General features: G+C 42.8%; 1 protein-coding gene across 1 annotated transcript in view; it reads left to right on the top strand.

The window, feature by feature from the left end:
• l(1)G0020 (RNA cytidine acetyltransferase l(1)G0020) overlaps positions 1-20,309 on the top strand; it is a 42,588-nt gene that overhangs the window by 20,438 nt on the left and 1,841 nt on the right. Inside the window, exons 9-18 of the mRNA XM_075688577.1 lie at positions 610-754; positions 2,196-2,409; positions 2,662-2,763; positions 6,464-6,538; positions 8,435-8,691; positions 10,102-10,150; positions 13,266-13,458; positions 16,988-17,160; positions 18,595-18,819; positions 19,398-19,549. Coding sequence (XP_075544692.1) covers positions 610-754; positions 2,196-2,409; positions 2,662-2,763; positions 6,464-6,538; positions 8,435-8,691; positions 10,102-10,150; positions 13,266-13,458; positions 16,988-17,160; positions 18,595-18,819; positions 19,398-19,549 — 1,585 coding nt within the window. The remainder of the gene's footprint in view (positions 1-609; positions 755-2,195; positions 2,410-2,661; positions 2,764-6,463; positions 6,539-8,434; positions 8,692-10,101; positions 10,151-13,265; positions 13,459-16,987; positions 17,161-18,594; positions 18,820-19,397; positions 19,550-20,309) is intronic.

Genomic DNA, 20,309 nt, shown 5'->3' with positions numbered 1-20,309 from the left:
CCGTAGTGGGGGACTCCGGAAATTTCGACCACCCGGGGTTCTTTAACGTGCACCTAAATCTAAGTACACGGGTGTTTTTGCATTTCGCCCCCATCGAAATGCTGCCGCCGTGGCCGGGATTCGATCCTGCGACCTCGTGCTCAGCAGCCTAACACCATAGCCACTGAGCAACCACGGCGGGTCCTTGTATGTTTGAAACAGATGTGTAAATATGGCATCATTTTTACCACTACCACTGCCACTACTAATACTATTACTGCTACTACTTGTACTTCAAGAGTAGGAAATGTTACTCCTGTGTTATTTCAAAGCTGTTTAACATGTTACAGACTGCTTGCAGAAAAAAAAACAGCATAAAATTGAAGATTTTGTTCCATCATAAGAGCAAACCTCCTGAAAGTGTTATCAGTCATTGAAGTTGTGGCATTTGCCAACTTATTCGTTTTCCTAAAGTACTACTCCATTTCTTTTATGATGTGTTGTTTTTAGGATTCCGGATTGTGGAGGAAATTGTTGTGTACTTGAATTCGATTTGAGAATTTACTTTCCTCAGCTATGCTACCCAAATGGAAGTGCCATTGCATTGCCAAATCATGTTCTGCTTTGCAGGGCGGGCTCTGTACGAGGTGTCACTGAATGAGTCCATCAGGTACAAGCCTGGAGACTCTGTTGAGAAATGGCTTAACCAGCTTCTTTGCCTGGATGCATCAGTACCCCCAGCTTCTGGCTGCCCGCCACCGCAGGACTGCCAACTATATCCTTGAGCTGCATATATTGAGTTGCCATTGTGCACACTACATGCACAAGCAATGGGATTGCAGAATAGGGCTTCATGTAACATGTTTTTCGAATTGACCAGCAACCACATCACTGAATGTGTGTGGCCCAAACCGTTGCAAATAATTAACCTGGATGTTATTGACAGCACTTTCAGTGAAATAAGTGCGACATGGCATTACATAGGTGTCCTAAGAGGACTTGAATTTGGCATGACATGTCATCACATGACTTGTACTACATGTGTAGTACATTGTTGTTGGTGCTCATGGAATGCCTTATAGAAAGCCGCAATAATTTTGATTAGTCTAAAACAATTACCATCACTGCAAAGTTGGCAAAGAATGCAGGTTTCGAGTGGGACATTGACTGTAGAAGAAGCTGACCAGGTTATTTGTAAGCACAGGTGCATACATTAATGCACTGGCAAACCTACTTGTGAAATACACTTATTCGATTTTTTCACTAAATTAGTTTTTTTTACTTATAATTATTGAGACTTTTGGACGATCCTGCCGACTTTAATTAAGCTACAAAAGGACCATGTATGAATGACGTGTCATGATGATCTTTTAGATTTCATCTTGCAGCTCTTTTCACACATAACACCAGCACAGCCAAGTGAAATTTGCATTACTTAGAGCAGGGTTTTTAAATTTTCTGGCTTTGGAAAGTCATACCAGCTACCCCAGAGTGCCATGAAATCTCTCCCCTCTCCCTCTTTTCGCTTACCTATGTTCTTATACAAAAAACTTTTTTTCTCTTTATGTCCTCCTTCCCCAAGGTGCTGAGCCATGCTCCATGCGCCTGAATCACAAATAATGTGTGAACGTGCCTAGTGTGTCCCTTACAATGTGCTGTTTAAACACCCCATATCATCATCCATTGGCAACAAAAGTTGACCAGGCAGGCACCACTAAATTCGGAAGGGGCTCTCCGAGTTGATTTCCGCTCGCATGCTACAAGCTGTGCTCGCGAGCACAAATTCAACATACTCAGCATGGCCACCATCAGTCCGCAAGTTGCATTATGACAAGTCTTATGTGCTGCTGTGGCGAGGGTCTCCTCCTGCTTGCGTGCAACTCAGAACTTAGCTTCTTAGCAGGCTATCAAAGTGTGGATGTGGCGTGCGATGGCTTTGTTAAATTGAAACTGCAATGCAAAGTTTCTTCTCTAAATCGATAAATTTTGGGAGTGAAGGGGGAAAAACGGGACGTGGTCGGATTTGTTCTGACTGCACAAAGAATCCTAAGATGCTGCTTGTCAAACCCAGTTTGAGAGTCCCTGACATAAATTATTAGTGAAATGACTTCGCTGTTGGCCACACCTCCGGCCTTCTTTGCGCAAGTAATAGTGCATTGCTAGTGCAGCAGCTTAGGCTAAGCGATGCCACTAGTTATTTCTTGACTCCCGGGCACATTTTACGTGAACCGGGACACCCTGTTCAGTTACCACAAGGCTTCGGAGGCCTTCCTGCAGCAGGTGGTGTCTCTGTATGTGGCCTCACACTACAAGAACTCGCCCAATGACCTGCAGATGCTGTCGGATGCACCTGCGCATCATCTCTTTGTGTTGCTGGCTCCGGTGCATCCAAACTCCAAGGCGCTGCCACAAGTGCTCTGTGTGTTACAGGTAACGCACAACTCTTGATAGTAAAATGGGGTTGCCATGTTGCTTCTAGTTCTATTAGGTGACAAAAACGCAGTAACATCCCATAACCAGTGCCACTGTCTCATGGTGCACATTTCCTGTAGTTTGCTTTATTGTCTGCTTGTTTGTGCTACTCGCAAAAAAGCATGTTTGTTTGCGAGTGACATACAGGGAGGAAACTTCAGTCTGTGTAAATTGGGAGGCAGATACAGATTTTTCTTTTCTTTCTATTAGGTTTGCTATGAAGGCGGCATATCGAAGTCCAGTGTTTCTGACAGCTTTTCTCGTGGACGCCGGGCTCATGGAGACATGATCCCTTGGACTGTGTCACAACAGGTATGTTACATTCCTTATTACCACTGGAAAACGAAAAGTCTATTCATTGACAGGTGCTGGTTTCTGGCCTGTAAGCTTTTATGAAAGCAACTTGCACAAGTACAGCTGCTCTAACTTTTGGTATGGTCCTAGTTAGTGATCTTGTAACAGCTAGGTGAAATCGTCAACTGTGGAACATGAATATACTGGGCACATCTGGAATTTTCTACAATTTTACTTTTCTGTATTGTCAGGAGGCACAGACTGTATGATGGGTGCTGGCACAACATTGTTAGATATTTCGGTGACTGCAGATTTGCAGTCAAGTGAAATGCATACGATCTTAAGGGGACAGCCTGTTCCACGAACGTGAATTTTTTTTTTTCAACTAATCTTGATGAAATTACGCAAACTTGTTTAGTTTTTCATGCCAATCTCAAATAATATTTCCTCTTTGTGCAGGTGAATTACTTCAAGAGTTCATTAAATTAAAGATCACATACTATTGTTTCAGGCCTCTATTAAAGTCAAACCCGTATTATAATGATGTTGGTTTTAACAACCTATTGGTTATGAAAATGAAAAGCTGTTTCACCGTTAGCTTTTGTATGTCTTCTGTGGTGAAATAACCCACTTACTACAATGCCCCCATGCCGCATTATGAGTTATAACGGTGAAGTCTGGCTGCTGGCTGTCTGCACTGAAAGGTAATGGAATGCGAAATTCTTGAAAAGAAAAAGATAATTTGAGCCACTGCGGCCTTGACCGCCACCCCAACAGCCGCCATGCGCTCATACAACAGAACCTGTTTTCCAGCCTTCTCTGCATTGTCAGCATCATGTGCCTCTCTCTTGTCACCCTTCTACCCCTCTAAAATAATATGGGTTGCACCCATAACTCAACGTTGTGCCACCCTCCGAAACACGAATGGACCATACCAACTGTGCCGGCAGTGCTGTTCCCACATTTCTTGCTAGTCCCTCTTTCTGTGCACTTCTGCCAACGGATTAAGTCGCTCGCACTCGTCTTTGTTGGTTGTGTCAATGTTGTTCCTGGCCACGTGGTTTCTTTGTCTTGTTTGACTCACTGCCAAAATGGAATAGGGCCGATCCGCCCGCTGGTCATTGGCAGTTCACAGTGTTGCCGGTGAAAAGAATGCGCACTGCTGTAGGTTTGGAAACAGTGTGGTATCATGAAGGACTACAAGGACGATAAATAAGTGTGCAACTTGGTGAAGAAGTTTGCACTATCACAACCAACAGTGTTGACAATCATCAGAGAAGTTCAGCGAAGAAAGCTGCTTGGTAGACAACAGGTGCAAACATGTTCTACAAGGTGCCTATAGGGAGGCGGTAGAGGCTCTCTACAAGTGGTTTCTCGGTGCCTGTGCTATGAACTTGCCCATCACTGGGCCATTTGTGGCCACAAAGGCAAAGCAGTTTGCCCTACTCATCAACAATGTGGACTCCCAGACAGGTGGCGGCTGTGTATAGTGTTTCAAAGAGAGGCGCAGCATTGCTTACAAAGTTGGCATCAGCGAGGGAGCTTTGCTTGACATGGAGACGAAGCAGAAGTGGGTGGAGGAAAGGCTGCCCCGCATCCTTGACAACTACATTGACACCCACATATATAATGGCGACGGAACAGGACTGTTCTTTCAGACATTGCCGTCCAAGCTGCATGCATTTAAAGGAGACACTTGTAAGGGTCGCAAAAATGGCAAATTGTGCCTCGCTGTGTTTTTGTGCCAACATAAATGGGAGTGACTAGTGCCCCCCCCTGCCCCTTTTGTCATTGGGAAATCAAAAAATTCTTGCTGTTCCTGGGGTGCTGTAAGGATACCGGTGCACTACCGTCGCAACTGCAAGGCATGGATGACCCAAGAACTTTTTAGTGAGTAGCTGTTGGAGTTCGATCAACATATTGACCAATCTAGGAGGAAGGTGGTGAAATTGTAGTGACCACTACTCCATGCCTGAGCTCTTAAGTGGTGAAGCTGCCGCTGAAAATGACGGCAGGCTTACAGCCTACGGACGCCGGCTTGATCGCCAATCTTAAAGTGATGAACTCTCCATCTCCTGAACAAGTTAGTCTGGTTGATGGATATGGCCACGTAGATAAGCAGGGAGCAACCAGACTTTAAGATCAGTGTATTGATGGCCCTGCAGTTTCTCTTTGGTGCTTGGCCCAAAGTAGGTGCTTCTGTGGTGTGGAACTGCCTTAGAAAACTGTGCTTTGTCTGAGGCAGCAGTGACTTATACGAAGCCTGCGAAACTTTCACTGACGAAGTGATACCTGAACTTTGGTCCACAGTCAGCAAGGATGCTTGTTTCTACATGCAGATGATGCATTGGAAACATCAGAACTTCTAACCAATATGGTGATCGTTGCAAACGTGCTCGCATCACATAGCGACGAGGACGTGGCAGGGCAGACTGCCTCAACATTGTCCTCGAAGGGGGCCCTGCAGATGATTCAGTGCCTCCGGGCCTTCGTTTTCACTAGGGACTTTCCACTGTACTATGTGGAACACATGTATGCCTTAGAGATGGATGTCGGCAAGCTTCGTGTAAAGCCAGCAAGGCTGATGTACATGGGGTTTTCTTGTGCAAGTCGGTGAGAAGTACGTGGTGAGATGCACGTGGCGATCTCACCTCAGCATTTCTTCTGGATTTTTTAACCTGACAGGCTGCCATGGCAGCTTTCTCTCATATTTTAAAAGGCCCCTTGTGGGGCTACCAAAGCGATCCCTCGGCAGAGCTTGCATGTCACTTGCTGCCTGCGACCCCTCTTTCCGTTTGTTATAACAGTGCTATTCTTGAATGCCAACAGCTGCGGCTTGTTACACACTATCTGAGTGCACAGGAAGCAGGGTTAAACAGTTAGACGAGTGAACACAATCAGCAGCCAGATGGAGGAAGGTGGTGAGGAGGGGCATTGGCCTACCCACCATTATAGTTTTCTCACGACAGCTCTGCCATGCCCCTGTATTGCCTTTTTTCATGCAACCAGGTTATAACAATTATTGGTTACAACAATGGAATTTTCATGGCACTTGAATATTGTTATAAGTGGATTTGACTGTACGAGAAAATTGAAAAATTAATATTTAATTTTATTGCATGGGTCAATAGCCAGAAAAGTGAATGCAATAATACAAGTGTCTTTAAAATCTAATCAATATAAATGTCATTATAACACATTGAAGTTCACTGTTTGCAATGGAGAAGCAATACAACAAACAAGAGCAAAATAAATAAATTTTGTATCTAGGACTTTACAATCTGATTGCATTATGCCACTTATCATACATGTAGCTTTATACAGCAAAAAAAAAAAAAAAAAAAAAAGAACCTCATTATAGCAGGGACATGGGTTTATAGAGTTAGTTTTACTATTACTTGTCCAAAACATTGATCCATGAAGCGAGATAATTTACAGATTAGTGCAAAAATACTTATGGATTTCGAAAATGTCAGATTGAAAATTGGCTCTTTTTTCTTTTTGGCCTCCTAAGACCAGGTTGCCCTCTTAAATAGTGTAGTCATCAGGACATGAGGGCTTTAAAACAAGGTCTTTGCTACTACTGTGACGCCTAAGCTGCCTGTACTCATCTCTAAAGACTGGGTGCATGCCATAAAGTTCCTTCCTGCTTGGGTATTTGCTTAATGTTTCTCTCAGCCTACATGTGAAGTGTTTTTTTTTTTTTTCTTTTGTGTAGTTCCAAGATGAAGAGTTTGCTGGTCTTGCTGGAGCTCGGATAGTCAGGATTGCCACCCACCCCGAGTACCAAAGGGTGAGATCTTACTCTGCCTTGTTATCATTCATTTGTTTGATCTGCATTTTACCATTTTGTTTTCTCTTTTGTGCGATGACTGAGAAAGTGCTACTCTTAATTTTTGCAAGGAATTTTACCATGGTTAAAGCTTTAGTTCTACTATTTTCTTACACAATATGTTTGTGCATTGTGTGAGCTAGGCTTTGGGCCACAGAATAATGCAAATTTCTCAAATATAGTGTGGACATTAAAGTGACATTGCAGTGTCAATCATTCATGGTTACCTCTAGCCTGGTTTTCAAAAAGTCTTAGCAAGAATGTACCTTTGCTAACAAAAGAAACACACGTGTTCCCTGCCTTTAAGAATGCATGAGTGAACCAACAAAGATTGCTGCTTTTGTTGTTTCTTCTTGAGCATGGAAGTTAAGACTAGCTGAGGTTTATATAGTCTTGCACAGTCTATCCACAGGTCATCGACTATTAGTGGTGAAGCAATAATACAAAACAAAACAAAAAATTTTACAGCACTGGTGGGGTGAAAAATAGAACCATGGGCATCTCAATTTTAAGGTCAATGCACTTCATCTATGTGTTGACGAATTGCAGCGGGTTATTTTGGCTTTTAAAGCGCATGGTGCAGGTCTGAGGAATAAAGTGTCTCATTGATATGATATATACATATAGTATGAGATGACGGTCAATGTGATAAAGGGACAGCCCAACAAACTGACATGAAATGTTCCCTTCAGTCTACTTAGACTGGCTAAAGCTGCGTGCCTTATTGTCGTGCGTGCCTTATTGTAAAACTGTGTGCCTTATTTGTCAAGGTTATGATGATGGGGTGTACAGTCTGTTTCAAATGTGAGCAGCATACCACTTTCACCAGTGAAGTGTGCCTGCTACCCTGTTCTAAAGCTCTATTTTGATGCCGTTTAAAATCCAGTCAAGTTTAGGTGATTTAATGCAAGTTTATAGTTTGCCTGCCGCAAGACTGCACATTAAACTTGCTGCCAATGAAAGCCTGCTGCAAAACTTGCTGCAATGAGCAGCTGCAATATACAGAAGCAAGCATGTGCCAATAAGGAGAACCCTAGTCTTTATGCTTTTGTGACATGCTGTACATTTACAAGCTTTGCGATTGAGAATACGTGCCACTCAATACAGGCGGAGCACTCTGGTGTACAGTTAGTGCACTCTTGTAGTTTGTAGATTTAGTGGACGCACTCCAAAATTGCACTCGCGCATTGTCTGCTGCCGTCACTACTGCTCGGAATTTCAAAAAGATCTCATGTGGCAAGTCTCACATGCATGCATGCACCTTGATTTCTGGTCTGGCTGTGGATTGTAGCAGATGATGTGGATTTGGGGAGTGCGTCTGCTAAATCTATAAACTACAATATGTGCCAGCCACTCGCCAGAGTGCTCAGCCTGTTTTGAGAACAAGGGGAAGGCGGGAGATGGAAATTCAATACGATGAGCAAAATGAAACAAACTGAAAGTGGGAGCCAACATTTTGACTAGTGGACTTGTCTTCTTCAAGGCGACATATGCTTTCCTTGCCACAGTATATATAGGTGGGGTTCTTCTAAATGGGAGAGGGCGTAAGGCGGGTGGGTGCAGCAACGAGCAAAAGTGTGTTGCCAGAGCGGGTGTCGAATTAAGAATAAAGGAGTGACGAGAAAAGCATATGTTGCCTTGAAGAAGGCAAGTCCACTTGTCGAAACATTGGCTCCTCCTTTCACCTTGTTCTCGTTTTGCTCATCAGCCTTTATTGAGTAGCACATGCTGCCATGTTTACAATGAATGCACTTGTAATTGTACTTCTATGTTAACATTCAAGTTAAGTGTCATTTCTTTAGTTCTGCTGGAAGCATTTGTGAGCATGCTTTACTTAGCGAACCGCGGCCATTGCAGATGGGATACGGACTGCGCGCCCTGGAGCTCCTGATGGAGTACTTCCTGGGCAACATCCCAAGTCTTGAGGAGAAGCCAGGCACGGATCTGGACAGCGTGTCGCTGGACGACGAAGACAGGGAAGGCGAAGGAGACACCATTGAACGACTGGAGCCACGTAAGGCACTGCCACCCCTGCTGCTCAAGCTGAGCGAGAAAAGAGCTGAGCAACTTGACTACCTGGGCGTCTCCTATGGCCTCACGCCTGACCTGCTGAAGTGAGTGTGGAATCTTGAACATGAGTTAGATCTAGCTGTTTCATCAGCAAAAGGAGTAGCTTTGTTGTCATTGTCAGTTGCCTGAGTTGTACATGTTAATGATGGGGCTTTCTACCATGCTTGCTGAACTCAGTATCGTCAAATTACTGGTACTGTGATTCAGGCTGTTCTTGAGTCAGAGTGAGACACATTGTGGTGTAACATTTGTCATAGAGCTGTGCTTTCCTTTTCTTTATATATGTATTTGTCCACACATTACGTTTAGCTCCTTCCACCTTTTTGTGTGTTCTACTATAACTCTACTGAAACGTTCAAGGAAACTCTTTGAGGTGCAGAAATTATGTGCTTTTTCTATCAAATGCTTTATGCAACGTATGACAGCATACCAAAGTATGCAAATGTTCACCTGTTTTGTTGTCCTTGCATATAAATTACATGCGAATTTGAAAAATTACTTGCACATAGGTATCTCAGGTTTCACACTTTAAAATGTTTCTTAACATATTTTATTGGACTACAGTCGAACCCACTCATAATATTCAAGTGTCAAGAAAATCCCATTGCTATAACTGATAAGTGTTATAGCCAGGTTACATGGAAAAATCAGAGTGTACAAACATTTTAATTACATAGAATGAAGTACAGTTGAACCCACTTATAGCACTACCAGTTTTAACGATACTTGGATGTAACAATGAGCATCTGTGACACTGTGAACATTTATGTGTGTTATATGGTAAAATAAACCACTTACTACAGATTTTTCTTGTAGCACAAATGGCACAAGGACGTAGAAGAACAGAGACACACAGGCAGTAAATGGTGTCTATGTGTGCGTCTCTGCTTTTTTTCTGCATCCTTATACTGTTTGCGCTACAGGAAAGATATGCGCAATGTTACACTAACAAGGCCAAATATCTACACTTACTATTGCAATGTTCCCCATGCTGCATTAGCAATTTAGCTATAACAATTAAATCTGACTACTGGGTGTCTATGCCGAAAAGAAAAATGCAGAATCTTGGGAGGAAAAAATAAAAATATAACGCAAACTGCCCCACACTTTTGCCACCCACCTTTGTGCCACACACCCCGCACAACAGTTTCACTCAGTTTCACACCTCCCTACGCATCACCTGCCTCTAGCACCCCTCTCCCATCTCTCTTGCACCCCTCTGATACACAAGTCGACTGCACTAACATCGAAGGGGTACATTTGTTTAACTTCTGTTGTAAGTTAGCACTGCCCTTCAGTTTTTCATTTGTTCTCATGTGTTTTCTAAATCAGGTGGTGTCATTACTTTAACTGCACTTTACACTGATATCACACATACCCTGTTGTTAATGTACTGATGAGCTTGTGATGTGAAAGTGCTGAGCATACTCATAATGTTCATTTTTTTCCCTCAGGTTTTGGAAGAAAGCAGGGTATGTTCCCGTATACCTCAGACAAACCCCTGTGAGTACATTGGTATTAGCGGTTGAATTGCCTTCGAATTACTGGTCCTATGGTCCTGGACATCTTCATTAGCATATGATGCAGTAATTGGGAAGGTTGTGAAAATTAGTTAGTGTGAGAAGTAAATTATGCACAGGAACCAGACTAACTCAGTCAGTATAAAGACTACAACTATAATTTTTTCTGCATTGTGTTTTCTTCTTGTGTGTTTCATTAGAATTATGCAGCACAACTTGGCATCCATTTACCAGCCTTACAGCTTTGAAAATGCACAGTTGACATCCGTTAATTTCACCCTGACGTGAGAATTAAATTTGCCCAATTGTCCAATGGGCTCAACTAGCAAGGGGTAGGAAAATCATCGAAACACACCGATGATTCATATGGCAGTAATTGCCCGATTCTAACACACCCCTGAATAGGATGCGCACTCACTTTTGTGTGTTCAAAAGTGAAAAACAGAAATAATGTAGACATGACATCAGAGCTCCTAAACTAAGCGCAAATCGAATTCACACCCTGTTTTTTAGCATGAAAAATGCAGCATGCCTCTGATTCTGGCAATATGAAAAAAATGAAATCAATGAACTTTGGCCTCCAGACATTGGAAATTTTAATGTTCATCATCATCCCTCTAAGACAGAACCTTATCATTGTCAATGAAGGATCGCATGTCATCCTGCATACTTCCAATAGCGCCTCTGATATTCTTCATTTATCAAGTGACTTTACAATAACCTCAAACGGGATGGTGGCCCATGTCTAACTAACCACTAAGATAGTTCATCCTGTGAAGCATGCAATTCATGCTTCACAGGATGCAATTCATGTTGCTGCTAGCTTAGCATGTAAAATAACTTATCTTTTGAATAAGCTTTTGTAATCGCACACTGAAAACAGTGCATTGTCGTTGTCATGCTACATGAAAACTTGTTCTGTCGCCATCCATGGTCACTACCTTGTGATAGCTGAGGCGGTCTAGGCCATGGTCAAGGCTGGCTCTGACAGTAGGCTGTTGCGAATGCCACAAACGCAGTTTTGGTTTAGTGTTGCATTGGAACGTGCAGGCAATTTTAAGATGAATTTTCTTGAAAAGAAGGTGCTTGTTAAAATTGGGTAAATATAGTAAAACCGTGGGTTAAGTCTTTCATGGTTCCAAAGAAGAAAAAAAATGTAACTAATGAAAAAAAATTGCTACAGCAACGTCGGAAACAGCTTTGCATGTGCGTATAATTAAGGTACACATTCTACGTCCCATGACAGTGGCCCTTGTTTTTCTTTTAATGTGCTTCACCGCAAAGCACTACTATATTGCAAAAAAAAAATGACTTTAGTCACCAGCAATGGGCACCAGCAAAATCTGCAAATGCGCCATGACATGCTTACCGGGAGCGACAATGTTGTACTTCTGGAAATTCGTTCTACTGAATTGCTGTTCACTGCCAAATTTACGTGACCACTGCATTCAAATAAAACATAAGATGCGGGAACATTACACAGTGACAATGTATCAAATGGGAACATGGGAGTTGGTGAGTTTTAGGTCAGGACTGTGAAAGCGCGGCATAGCAGCTGGAAAAACGCAGCAACGAGGAATGTATGAGTGGAGTTCCACTGTACTGTAGTAATTCCTTGTGAGCTACCATTTTCCCTTTAACGCTTTCCATACAGTGCCCATTGGGCATCATCAGCCCACTAACGATGGTTTGAAACGCTGGTTTCGAGACCTTCTACGCTGTTCATGGAAACACAGCGCTATTGGACATAAAGGAGGAGAACTATATTTTCGTTTTCTAAGCAGTTCGCTTTTCTCTCCCCAGGCGGTGATTTTTGAACACGCTCCGAAGTTTTCATGATCGTCAGTGTAGAAAGCAAAAATGGCTGCCTGCTATCGATGGTTTGAAACACCGCTTTCGGGACCAACTGCACTGCCCACGCACACTCCGCGCCATAGGAAGTGAAGGAGGAGAACTATAATTTTGTTTTCTAAGCATTTTTCTTTTTCCCTGCCAGGTATTAATCTTGCGCTCCAAAGTTTTGTGATTGTCAAAGTAGAAAGCAAAGATGGCAGCCTCTGGGAGCAGCGCGCACGCGCTTTGAAAGATTGCAGATCTCTTGATTCCGCTGCCTCTGCGGCTGATTTTATCGATGGATTGAGAAGCAGCGAGTCTGAAAATGTTTCATTTTCATCTGCCTTGAACTCAACTCTGAGAACAACGACAGCGTAAGCTAGCCCAGAGCATTGGCAGCCTCAGCCCGGCACGCCAAACTGTAGTGCTTGCGCTTAAATTTTAGTAGTGGAAAACCTGTTAAGGGGGGGGGGGGGATTGAAAATTCCAATTTTTTTCAGAGTTAATGCCTGTTAGGTTGCAGTACATCTTGCATATGTCGTAATTTTGGTTAAATATTTTTCTTAATAGATACAAGCATGGCTTTACAAGCTTTGTTCAGTTCTATCTCACAATCTTGATTCTGGCAATCTATATCTTCTTTATAACATGCATCTCGTTAATAAAACTTTTGTTTGTGAAAAGTGCATTCATTCTGCTTTTTGTTTATGTATTACTTCAAATATTGAGTGCAGTAGTTCCGAAAAAAAAAAAAATTCTGGCGTAACCTACGAAAAACGCCTATTTTCCCCATGGTAGGGAAAGAGTTAAGATATTCCTAGGGCAGGCTGAAAATAGATGTTTTCGACGAGAGATGACATGTTCTTCACGCATTCACCATAGTCTAAGCTCCTCCAAGACGGATTCTGCTGCTATTAGAATCACTAGTGGAGTCACCTTAGGGCAGGTAGGTTGCGTGCTGACTAGTCAAGTTAGAATTATTTGGTGAAGGCACATTTCAGGATCGGAATAACAAAAGTTTGGGCCCATTGAAGTTTGGAAATTGAAGTAACCGAAAAAATCAAATTAACCAGAGTCAAATAATTGAAGCCTAATGACTGTATATACCATTCATTTAAAACCAATTTAGCCAAAGTGAAATTTTCTTGTGGGATGCCTTTGAGGCTGCACTATTTAATTATACAACGCAGCTGATTCATAATCTCCCTGTTTCTTCTCCCCTCCCCCCGTGCGCCATTTCTTGCATGATGTGCTTTGATGGCCAGAATGACCTGACAGGGGAGCACTCGTGCATCATGCTCAAGTGCCTGCAAGAAGGTTCTCAGTGGCTGCCAGAACTATGGAAGGACTTCAAGCGCCGCTTCCTCTTTCTTCTCGGTTACCAGTTCCGAGAGCTGGCACCAGCCACTGCTCTTAGTGTGTTGCGAAACCCTGTCGACGATGCCATTCAGCCGACTGGTAGGTCCTTCTAAAATAAATCAATCAAAAGCTAGACTGAATTTTTCTGAGTGCTCATTTCATTTTATGTTGTACATGCTTTGTGCTTGTCTTGCTCATGAAAGATAGGTTTTTGTACCCCTAAGTTAGGGCATAATTTCTTTACATTGTGCGTTCTACATGTATAAAAGTGTGGTGGAAGAGCCTGCCCTAAGTGGCCAAGGCAGTAAGATCAGTGAGGAAATTATACAAAAGTAAGGATAAGCCGTCCTTTCTCTTTATTTATATTTATAAGACAGTCTCTTCATAAGTGTGATTATTTCCAGCCACTTGTATGTTCTGTGTCATTTAAAGAGACACCTAAGGAAAGTATCAAGTCGAGCTGGATCGCAAGATTAGGCTTCTGTAATAAATAGTCTCTCATTCTTAGCGAGACCAGAGCTTTTGTAAGCGAGAATATGACGAAAATAGAAAGTCAAAGTGACACCACCTATTTTACGTCTTGTGTGACATTGGCTTATTCAGAGACAGTGGTGGAGAGGGAGGTCACACGGAGATTACATCTGCTCATCCGTTTTGGCTTGGCTGGTTCAAATTGAGCAGCAGCGGGACCTTTGGCAGTAACTTTCTGAACAGCAAATTTGTATGTTGCCACACAGAAAATGACAAATTTCTGGACGAATAATATAGGGATGTAACTCGGCTTGATATTTTACTCGAGTGTCGTAAGTAGCATGACATCAGACACTCATGTATGCTGTCACATTGTGTAGTGATGGAGAACAAACACTGCCAGGTGTTTGAGTTAAGAATTTAACTCTTTATTCGGTGAACTTGTGCCCAGAAAGACAAGCAACACGGAGCACAGCATAGGCAAGAACAGTGTTGGTCGTCGAAACCCGAACTCGCAAGTCAATTATAGGGTAATCGCTGGTGCTTGTAAACGTTCGAGTGTACAACACCATTCATGTCGTGCATGCAATTTGATTAAACAAGACTAGCGTCGCCATAGAATTGGTGACAGCCTTCAAGAAATTTTGGATATACATTTTGCACTGAGTGTTGACTTGGCAGCAGGGATAATCCAGTGACAGTCACCTGCGAAAAGTAACAGTGTGCATGCGACAGTACATGAAGTTAAACCTCGATATAACGAACTTCAATATAATGAAATTCTCTATATAAAGAAGTATTGAACTTTTTATAACATTTTGTTCATAGAACATCATGTATATTTAACCTCAATATAATGAAGTGTGCTTATACACTACTTCAGTACAACGAAATTTCACTGCCGCCATGAAGTAATACTGAGACAATAATTGCATCTTCTGCAGATACAGATTGTCAAATGGTTGAATTACACGCAGCTGCTTGCGAATTCTCCACTCGAATTACGTGCTGTGTGACCAAGAGCAACTGCCGAAGCATAGCAGTGTCATGTCCCATGTAAAGCCCAAGTGTGATAGGACCCTGTCATGCCCCGCGTGCTGTATGCTTTAGATGCGAGTGAAAGCATGCGAGGGTGAGCTGAGAAGTATGATTTGTTGGCGAGTGCCGTCTTCCTGCGCGAGCAAGGGGAAAGCACACGGAAGGGGGAGAAAGTAGGGACATGTTGGCACATCTCCCTTTCTAACGTGGCTGTGGTTGCGTACGGCTCAAAAGAACGGAATTGAACGAGTTGGTGTTGACTCGTGCTGTCAAAACCACTGCTGATACTGTAGAAACCGCTGCTGTCAGAACCATTGATCAAAACCATGGTCACTATTGACAGGATCAAAAGTAGCGACTATACAGTTGTAAAGGTGCGTGGGCAACACAGTATCATATGCAGTGGTAAACGCAAGAGTAAAGCTTATAAAGGCACAAATATTCATGTAGCATTTCAGCATTCCTGTTGTTCCTGTACGGTTTCAGCTGATGACTATGATTATCGTGATGCGGACTTCACCCACTTCATTTTGGTTAGATGCTAGCTCCGCTATTGCTTTTTTGTGTTGCACATTTGCAATGCTTCCCACTTGCCATGCTCCAAACATTGTCCGAATTAACCGGTGTGGCACCAAGTACATCCGAAATAACAGGTTTGATCCCATGAAATTGTGCATATGCTTGCTGGGGCCACAGGATGAGACCGAGTTGTGCAGTTTTCTGAATTAATGAGATTTCAATTAGCAAGGCTTTAACATAACCAAGTTGCATCTGACACAGAAATACCTTTGCTATACCCAACATTTGTTACAAGCATATATTTGTGACATACTGATATCGGTGTGAAACATTTCATATTTACTTCATTTTAAGATCTGCTTGTCAATGATTCTGATGTTAATGTGTGTTTTCTCAAAATTATTTGAAAAGATAATATGAAAAATATTTAATAGAAATTTAGGATTCGTTAGTATAGAAAATAAGCCTTGATATAACCAAGTTCGTAAAATCAGCTGTTTGCTTCGTTATATTGAAATTTTGTTATGTTTAAATTCGACCTTTTATGCAAATAAGTACAGTCGCTGATAGATTTTTCTTGCAAGGAAAGGGGCCACCGTTCTGAATTATCGGGCAATAAAAAAAAGAAAAGCAAACTTGAATGAGAAAACAATTCATTTTGATCAATTTGAGAGTTGGCGACATATGATACGGTTTCAAGCCACGTTGACGATATGTTCACATCGGGACTACAAATTAAGCGAAGCCAGCCATGCTTTTGCGTACACTCCGTCCCCATGCCTGATAGCATCGTCCACACCACGACGACGCCATCAAGAAAAGTGCCAGCAGCGGGGAGCGAATGCATTGTCTGCCATGCACCTACAGGTCACCAAAACTCAAGATTCTGCGATCTACAATACAAAACGCATGGGACAACCGCTTACATGATGCCACGCCATCTTAGCACGCCAACTCTGTGCACTTGTGGCAGATTACCTCTAAAACAGGGTGCGCAGCTGTGCATGCACTCAGCTGGGCTTGCAGCTGTGCGCAAACTTACCCTCCAGTCCTCATGTGCTCTTGGTCACGTTACCGTGAGTTCTCTCCGCTCTCCCTCTTTCCGTTTGCTCGCGCAGAAAGGCAGCACTTGGGAAGCCATCATCTTCCTTGCCTCACCCTCGCATGCTTTCACTTGCACCTGAAGCACACAGTGTGTTGCGCACGATAGGGTCTTATCGCAGTTATCAACTCGGCAGCCACGCTTGGCATGCGGCGTGTGATTTGAGAGGTGCGTTTGCAAGCAGCCACTTGTAATTCAATGATTTGACCATCTTTGTCTGCGGAAGTTTCAATTTATTGTCTCGGCATTCCTCTGGGGTGGCAGTGAAATTTTGTTATATTGAAATCGCATACAAACACGCTTCTTTATATTGAGGTTCTAAATACATTGTGTTCTATCGACAAGAGATTATTAAAAGTAAGATACTCTGCTATATTAAGAATTTCGTTATATTGACATTTGTTATATTGACATTTAACTTACAATTTTTCAATATTGATATACCCTTAGTTTGACTCGCAGTGTTTCTAGAGCCATTTCCTTGCTGTTACTTTGCAGCTCTGACCCTTGAGGAAGTCGAGCGCCTCTTCTCAGTGTACGACATCAAACGGCTGGAATTGTACTCGCAAAATCTGGTAGACCACCACCTCATCACCGATCTGCTTCCGACACTGGCACAGCAGTATTTCCTCAAGACTCTCGGGGACATGCACCTCTCGGCCGTACAGTCTGTGAGCCCATATTTTGTACTCTTTGCATGCCGACAGGTTCCCAGGCATAGACATTTAGCTAGTAAAGTGTGTGCACTTACATTTGTTGTTATTCGTTAACATTGAAATTAAATTAAAGGCCATCAAAATTAAATTGAATGTCCACATAAATTCACCAAAGGAAACACCTGGTCTCAGCAACTGGAACTAATCAGTTTAGTGAAGATAACAAACTAGCCAAGCTTGCCACTAAGTTCCTTTAAGGCTTCACACAATGAAAAGCCGTGCCCATCACTGGCTATGTCGGTACCATTCGCTATATTGGGTGGGACTCTTGCGCAGTATTGAATGGTAATAGACCACTTTTGAGCATATGAGTGAGAAAAAGATCTATGAACAGTTTCACTCGTAATATAAAGGTGACAACGATAGTTAGCACAGCTCTGGTGAACTGCTCTGCCCTATGTAAATGCACTGCCACTTAGAAGTAGACATTGAATGGCCTACTGAAGGTACACTTGAATTATCGTGTTTGCAAAGAGGTACTTGATTGTAGCATTGATCATTGTTGATAGGGCACTATTGATACCTGTACTTTTTTATGTTATCACACTTGTCTGGTACACCAACAATTTAAATCTCAAGTGGGAGTGATAGACCTTCATTATTATTATTATTACTCCAGCACAGACCCGTTAAGTTTGGTCCACTACATAATTCTGAGCCAGAAAAGAGCAGATAACAACCATGGCTGTAGTACAGTCAGGGCACTAATTAGGAAGGCGAGTGGTTTAGGGGGTCTTGACCCCGACCTTCCCTTTGACTTTTTGTGCTTTAACCATTTGGGTGATGCTAAAATATATACATGCCTACACAGCAACTGCCAGATGCTGAAATTTTTCATACACTAACTGCCAGCAAGCAGCCTGCGGTACCAACGAAGCATGCCACCGACGTTTCGCTACTGCCGAGGTTGCGGCCGCTGACGATGTAGATGCTTCAGACTCCATGGTGGTACGTGCTGCTCGAGCCAGCAAGCATGAGCCAGCGTCACGAATGCGCCCCGTCCGCTCCTGACATGACGTCACAACCAGTGGGTAGTTAGGTGCCATTTTTTCACTTGTTACAGACACCACCAGCTTTTTTGCTTAATGGGCCATTTGACGCTTTCACATCAAAAATATTACAATAGAAATACCAGCAGTTGACATATTGCAGCACAGAGCTGGAATTACAGCAACACAGAGCTGCGATTATAGTGTCCATGAAGCGCACACTAAAGTGAAAATGAGAAAAAGCAATCAACCACACAACAGGGAGATACAGAGCAATGTTGGTGGCACACAAATTTTGGTGGGCCATTGCAAATTACATACCTTTTCTGTCAAGCCTGTGCCCTTTCTGGAGATGTTCAGTAGAAAACACCCGGTGCGCATGTGTCTATGACTGCTGCAGGCCATCCTGTTAAGCTTGGGGCTTCAACACCGCACTGCAGATGCCTTGGCCAAGGAGCTGGATCTACCGTGCACCCAATTGTTGGGCCTCTTCAACCGTGTGATGCGGAAGTGCTCCCAGTTCCTGCGTGGTGTGCTTGAGAAGACTCTTGACGAAGCCCTGCCACGATCTACGGGCGCGGCTGCCAAGCTCACACCTGTGCTACAGTCGCTTAACGAAGAACTTGTGAGTAGTGATCTAGCGGTGAAACATTAGCAGCTTGAACTGTTGCAGCTTTTGTAGGTTCTTTGCACAGCATTGATTAATTTGCATACAATTTTTTTTCTTATCATGCAGAGATGTACCTCTTCTCATAAGTGACTAGTGTTGAAGCACAGCAATATATTCTGAATGTTCAGTATCCTGGCATCGCAGTACAAATAACTTGCAGATGGAGCCCACTTTTATTCCTTTGTTCACCTTACTTACAAAAATATTTCTTTATTAAATACCTTCAGGGCTTGTAAGGTGTTACAGAAGGGCTTAAGGTGATGAAGCTTTGTAAGCACAAAAACAAGGACACAAAATGCTCTTCAAGCACACTCCTAAAGTAATTTGGATCTGTAATGGAGATGATGGAGGCAGGCAAGTGATTGCAGTGATTACATGTTTGAGGAACGAAAGAGAACTACTGTTGGAAGTTCTTCTGAAATTGACGAGTGCCCTGTTGCTTCAATGAAGACATTTGTATCCCCCACTTCCTGTTCATTCCCTCGCATGGTCGTACACTGCCATTTTGCTTCATTCACAATGTCTTTGTGCAGGCTGGTGCAGCCAAAGAAATTGAGGACCGCCAGAAGAGGGAGCTGAAGAAGCTGCAGCAGATGGATCTTAGTCAGTACAGCATCAAGGGTTCCGAGTCCGAGTGGAAGAGTGCTCTAGAGCAGCCTGGCAAGCAGCTTGTCAGCATAAAAAGGTGTGTGTCTTGCAGCATGACTGGCAGTCCCTCTACCTATTGGAACTATGCCTGCATGAGGACGTTATGGTAGATTCCTTCACCAAGCAGCAAGAAAATATCATATAGCATATACTTTGTACACATCAATTAAAAACTCACATAATTTTCCACATGCTTTCTTTGGCTTTGTTTACTATTGGCTTCATATGGTTGTGACTGACAAAAACTGGGCCATCCAGTTCCCTTTTTCGTCTATATTGTTTCACAGATACCTCAGTGAAAAAAATTCATTCACAGATATGTTATATTTTCCTGCTGTTCTGTAAAAAACTGTATTAGTCGGAATAGATAGGACGCAAACTATGCCTTTTTGCTGCTAAACCTTAGGAGGAAGACACTAGCCATGGTATGAATTGGGAAAAAATGCTGACTTTTCTCCTAGTGACTTTTATGGCTGTGGTGCATTGCTGAAATTTCATTTCGACGATGCACCGCAGATTTCTTCTTATGACGTCCCTGTGTGTTGAAAAGGAGGTATGCCGTATTTATTCAAATATAGGTGTCCCCCCCCTTTATTTAGAATGTTGCTCACAATGGGGGGGGAGCTATCAACTTATATTCATAGCCAAAGAATTTCGACCATATTCGTGAACAAAGCTAGCAGATGTACCAAGCCAATGGTGTTTCTCCAACACAATCATCTTGCAGCTACTCTGAATATTATCCAGACTGGCCTAATGCTACATATCCAACGCACACGGTGGCAATGAGGACCACA

This window comes from Dermacentor variabilis, chromosome 4, assembly GCF_050947875.1.
Source record: "Dermacentor variabilis isolate Ectoservices chromosome 4, ASM5094787v1, whole genome shotgun sequence".
NCBI classification, from domain to species: Eukaryota; Metazoa; Arthropoda; class Arachnida; order Ixodida; family Ixodidae; genus Dermacentor; species Dermacentor variabilis.
This window is presented reverse-complemented; position numbering and strand designations above follow the sequence as displayed.